The 5,551-nt window shown below is 50.5% G+C and overlaps 1 protein-coding gene across 1 annotated transcript; it reads right to left on the reverse strand.

The window, feature by feature from the left end:
• Nucleotides 1-1,614: 1,614 nt before the first annotated feature.
• Nucleotides 1,615-5,444, reverse strand: ARL4C (ADP ribosylation factor like GTPase 4C). Its single transcript, XM_027858312.1, has one exon. It carries the CDS (start codon nt 5,401-5,403, stop codon nt 4,825-4,827), a length of 579 nt encoding a protein of 192 aa, XP_027714113.1. The 5' UTR covers nt 5,404-5,444; the 3' UTR covers nt 1,615-4,824.
• Between the last annotated feature and the right edge of the window lie 107 nt (nt 5,445-5,551).

Below are 5,551 nucleotides of genomic sequence, written 5' to 3' on the forward strand. Positions count from 1 at the left end.
TGGATCAAATAGAAATGACTTTGGTGGCTTTTAGAAACCTTCCCCAAGTGGCCCCTCCCCACCTTTCCCATCTTCTACTTTCCTCCTCTTCTCCCACATTCAGGTGCACACACACACAGCTAAGCCTCTTGAGAGAACAGGAACTGTTTTACAATTGGCTTTGTGTTCCCAGTGTCCAGTGGGGCGTCTGGTATACAGTAGGTACTTAATACATACTTATCGATTACTCTGGATGTATGAGTCCTCTCCAAGAGAGCCCTTAATTCTCTAATGTCCCCAGAGTCTGTTCACTTTTGGGGCCATATCTGATTTTTAAGTAATCTCTAACATTAGAGAAGAAGAATATTCACAGCCTATACCCCTTTTTTGTCCCATTAAAAAAGCACAGACATACACATACCTTGGCTATGTGACTTTTCAGTGGCTCTGGGAGATCTAAGACTGAGCTCCCCACAATGTAGAATTAGACATTTAGTGTTAGAAGGGCCCTTAGAGATTATCTAACCCAAGTGCCTCATTTTACAGATGAGGAAACTGAGATACAGATTAGGGGAAATGACTTGTCTAAGATCACACTGATCATTAAGTGGCAGAGCCAAGATTAGTACCTTTGTCTGCTGGTACCGTCTCCCTGATCTCATACAAGCTACCAGTAAAAATCGAAAAAATAAACTTTACAGATGTATTTGCACAAACTGATAGACTTTTCTTTTTCCCCCAAAGATCCCAATCTCAGCCACTAATTTTGCTTTAGAGGAAATAGAGCTCCATGCAGCATGGGGCAGTAGAAAGTTTATGGGGCCCCAAGTCCTATCAAAATCCCAGTTTTGCCATTTACTAACTGAGTGGGTATGATTCATCTTCATGAGTTCAAATCTGGCCTTAGATGATTACGAGCTGTGTGACCTTGGGCAAGTCACTTAATCCTATTTGTCTCAATTTCCTCATCTGTAAAATGAGCTGGAGAAAGAAACGGCAAACCACTCGAGGATCTTTGTCAAGAACCCCCCACCCCACCCCTGTAAATGGGGTCATGAAGAGTTGGATAGGACAGAACAAAAAACTGTGTGGTCTTAGGTCAATTCCATTCTCTCCCACCCTCCTCTATATAAAATGAGGATGAATCACAACTTCACAGCCTATATTTCTTGTCAAATTTCCTGCCAAATGAGAGGATTACGCGAGCCAGTCTCTAAGGTCCTTCCTAGCTCTTTATCTGTGCTGCTAACAGAGACTGGGCTAGCCTCAAAGGTCTCTTCCAGATGTAAATCATTCCCTCAAAGGAATTTTTAAAGGGCATTTGAAGTATCCAGGAAAGGACAAGACCCGAGGGGCTCGTCTCCGTAAGACTCCTCAATTACCCCAACAGCTGAGGACTTCTTCAGAGTCCCCATTTCACGATCAGCAGGGCAGTGACGATAGAGCTGTCTTTCAAAGATCTTTTAAGGAGGAAAAGAAAAAAAGCAGTGGTTCGGCCCACCCAGAGTTAATGGTTAACCTTGGATTGGGAAACAGACTTGGAGACCGAGTTCAGCCCCACAGTTTGATAAATGAAGAAAGGGAAGCCAAGAGAAACAATCGGAGAAATCTCGAAAAGGACAAATGTACCAACGCTTGATTGTATAAATAATTTATTTCCGTTCACAGCATCATGTTTGCATCATAAAAAAGAAAAAAAAAAAAGAACCAAAAAGGACAATTAGAACAGAGAGGACTGGGTTAGGGGTGGGGAAATGAAAAATGAAGAGGCAGCGAGGCGTTTTTTCTTGAATTCTAACATTTAAACAGACAAAAAAAAAAAAATGAGTGGACGAGGTCTGCCACCAAACCGGCATCCCTGCTTGTCTCCTGGTAACCACTGGAAAGCCTCATTGGAGAGGCAGTCCTTCAAAGCAAACCCCCACCTTCATTCTTTCAGGGATTAATGCCGTGAAGCATCCCTAAATCTGGAGGGGCCCCTAGCAAGGAAGGTTCTCCTCCAATCCCAAGGGGAAGGTGACACCACACTTGGGGTTAAAGGGTCTGTGAGGAGGGAGGCCAAAACAGGACAGAAACAACAGAAATTCTGGGCCATGGGTTAGTCATGGACAGCGTTTCAGAACTAGACATTCTGACTGCCCTCAGGCCCTCAATCAGTCTTGACAAAGACCAAAAGTCCTGCTCAGTTTCTGGAAAGCAAGGCAAGACTGGGTCTGAAGATTCGTCTTAAAACCTAACTCCAGGGAGCATCACACCATATTTGGCTTCTGCAGGGTCACAAAATAAATATATTATTTCTCTCCTAAGTGTGGAGCTAACAAATCTCAAAGTGCTTAATAAGAAACTGTGGCATGTGAAGAAATGAAAAGAAAAAATTAAAAACAAAAAACCACAGACACACAAACAACAAAATCTCTACACACACAATTTCCTTACATGATGGGACCAGCCCATTCAGAACTCAGCGAACAAGGAAGTGAATTACGACTGTGTAAACGGGAATTCCATAAGCCTTCTCCATCCTGCCTGGTTTCCAGTTGATCTCTACTAGGCTTCAACAAAAGAAGACCAGCTGGGGAAAGGTGCCACCATTCCTGTCCCAAATTAAAAGGAGTCAGCTGTCCCTAATAGCTATAAGAATTGCATTGGAAGCAAAAAACCAGCACTACAATCTGGAGTTTGTTCTAAAGTGAGTGTGTGGAAAGCAATGGACAAAGAGGCCTGGCCTTAGGATTTATTTAGAGACACATTCCCATGCTCAAACCTGGTAGTGGCCAATTTCCAAATGACTCCCTTGTTAGGAAATTTTCAAAAGGGGGAGGGAGGGCAGAGGCCAATTACCCCAGTAAACATGGCTTCAAAGAGGAAATCAAATTCCCAAGTCTGAAGTCTCCCTTCGGACAATACTGCACTTCTGTGTAAAATGACCAGCATCCTGCAACCAAGACTCCCCGTCCTGATTATAAACCATTTATTTCTTTTTAAAAAAAAAAAGTCTTATTAAAAATACTTAACTCTTTGTTTTTCTTTCCCCCTTCAGCTTGACTGTTCTCCCAATCCTCCTTGGGCACCTGCTGGCCCACGGATGACATCATGCTCCAAGCTTCCTCCTACCTTGAGCACTCTGGGGAATCTCATCTACCACACTGGGGTTCAGCTGTGGGCCAATGTAATGGCTGTAGCAGCAGGCCAGTTTAGACAGGAATTTTATAAGCAAGGACCTAGGTCATTGTGCTTTGAAATCCATGCAGTCAGGTGGGCTTTTGCAAGACAAATGGGCTTGGGGGGTGGGTGGGAACAGGGTGCATCATATCAAGTACTATAATGAGACGATTTTGTGGCGTTCCTTACGTTGGGCAGGCTATAGTGAACCTCCTTAAATAACCCCAACGGTCTCCACTTGCAGAGTAATATGATATAAAGGGGCACAACAAAGCCTTTTTCTCACTTTTTTTTTTTAAATGAAAAGATAATCAGAGAACCCTCCATCACCCAGTTCACATGACAAGAGGCAAGCCTTGCAAAAATCATCCTCAATGCAGCCTACAGCTGGCATTAGATCCTAAAACCAACCACGGGCCGGGCAGGTGCTGCTGGCTTGCAAACCAGCCAGTCGGGCCGGTCAAGAGACCTTTAAATCCCACGCGGATGGACCCGGGTATTTGTGCCCATCTTAGCATACCGAGAGGATCTCCTTCAGCCCCTTCCCATCCAGCCTGAATAACAAGTCTCCCATCTGAATACCCTTAACCAGATTTCCGGCAATAAATGGACCTTCGACCACCTCCCCCTCACCCGGCAACTGTTTCCTTAATTGTTACTAGTTTCTTCGTTTGTGGGATAATGACCTACGTATGGACTAGATCCAAACCGCGGCAAAGATACCGGACCTGGGGGGTGGGGGGGGGGGAGCAGGGAGGAAAGGCAGTTCTCATCCTGTAAAAGAAACGGGTGTTTTCTACAGTGGTTTTCCCTTGACCAGGTTCTTGGCTGGGTTTCCAGTGATCCAGGTCTGCTATGCGGCAGCAGGAACTCCCCCCAAACAGACATCCATCCATCCATCCATCCACCTTGCTAGGGCCCAGGGCAGAAGCAAAGGAATGATAGCAAACAGGGGCCTGCCCCGTTCCAGGAAAAGGATTATCAATACCCGGCTGGACTGGCCCATCAATCCATGCAGCCGCTGGAGCTGCCCCCCATGACCCTTCTCTGGGCAGAGAACTCGGAGGGGAACAGTGACCTCGGTACCTCTGAGAACCCACAGGTGCAACTGGCTTTGGGGGAGGGGCAAGGAGGCCCAACTTCTTAATTCTGCTGGAGAGTTTCAAGGCAGGAGGCCTTCCTCCCAGGGCCCTCTAAGCCATCCTCCACTTCTCCCCAGGAGGGCGGACCCGGCAGGTCGCAACCCCCAAGCCCCATCCCCCACATTCCTCCCAGTCCTCTGCCTTCAGTCTCCTCCCCCTCCTCCAAGCCCGTGGGAAAGGGGGGAGATCAAACAAAAGGCCTTGCCAGCAGGCGGGCTGGCAGGCAGGCAGCCCGCCAGGGGGATGGGCGCTCATTCTGCCGGCCTTTCTGTCCACTCGCCTGCCTGGCCCGCTGTGGGGCTGGTGACCCACCTGTCCCAGGCTGCCAAGTCAGAATCCAGGGCGGGAGGGGGGGGTGGGGGCCAGTCCCAGGAGCCCGGGGTTCCCGCGCACTGTGGCTGGCTATCCATAGAGTTCTATCCTCGTTTGGCAAACTCGACGCGTCGCTTTGGTTCTCGTTTCTGGGGTCCTCGGTGGGTGGGCGTGGGAGTGGGCCGCAGGGGGGCGGGGAGGGGGGGATGGGCGGGGGGGGGCCGCTCGTCTATCGCTTCTTCTTCTGCTTCAGGGACTTTCTCCGCTTGAGGATCATCTCGTACAGCTTGTCCATGCCCTCGGTGAGGCCCTCGCCGATGATGGCGCAGGCGGGCTGGACGTGGTAGGTGGTGGCCGGCACGAGCTCGGGCAGGGCCAGCTGCTTCTCGATCTCGGCCACGGGCAGCGACTTGGGCAGGTCCTGCTTGTTGGCGATGACGAGCAGCGGCGTGCCCTGGTTCTCGGCGAACTTGGTCACCTTGTGCAGCTCGGTCTTGGCCTCCTCCAGCCGGTCCACGTCCACGGAGTCCACCACGTAGATGATGCCGTCCGTGCAGCGGCTGTACGACTTCCAGAGCGGCCGCAGCTTCTCCTGGCCGCCCACGTCCCAGAAGTGGCAGCTGATGCCCTTCGCCGTGCCGTTGCTCAGCTTGATCTTCTCCGTGTTGAAGCCTATCGTGGGCACCGTGTTGACGAACTCGTTGAACTTGAGGCGGTAGAGCACCGTGGTCTTGCCCGCCGAGTCGAGCCCCAGCATCACGATGTGCAGGGACTGGAAGGCGGAGATGTTGGACGAGATGTTTCCCATGACGCCGGCCAGGACAGCGGCGGCCAAGGCGCCCTCGGGCAGCGCCGGGGGCCGGGGGCCGGGGGCAGGGGCGGGGAGGTGCCCTCTTCGAGGGGCAAGCGGGTGGCGGGCCGGCAGTGGGCGGGCGGCAGCCCCCTCCCGCTCCTCC

This window comes from Vombatus ursinus, unplaced genomic scaffold (assembly GCF_900497805.2).
Source record: "Vombatus ursinus unplaced genomic scaffold, bare-nosed wombat genome assembly UNPS02012901.1, whole genome shotgun sequence".
In the NCBI taxonomy this organism is placed as follows: domain Eukaryota; kingdom Metazoa; phylum Chordata; class Mammalia; order Diprotodontia; family Vombatidae; genus Vombatus; species Vombatus ursinus.

Coding starts and splice junctions, on each gene's coding strand:
- ARL4C (XM_027858312.1), bottom strand. CDS start 5,403: ATGGGAAACATCTCGTCCAACATCTCCGCCTTCCAGTCCCTGCACATC.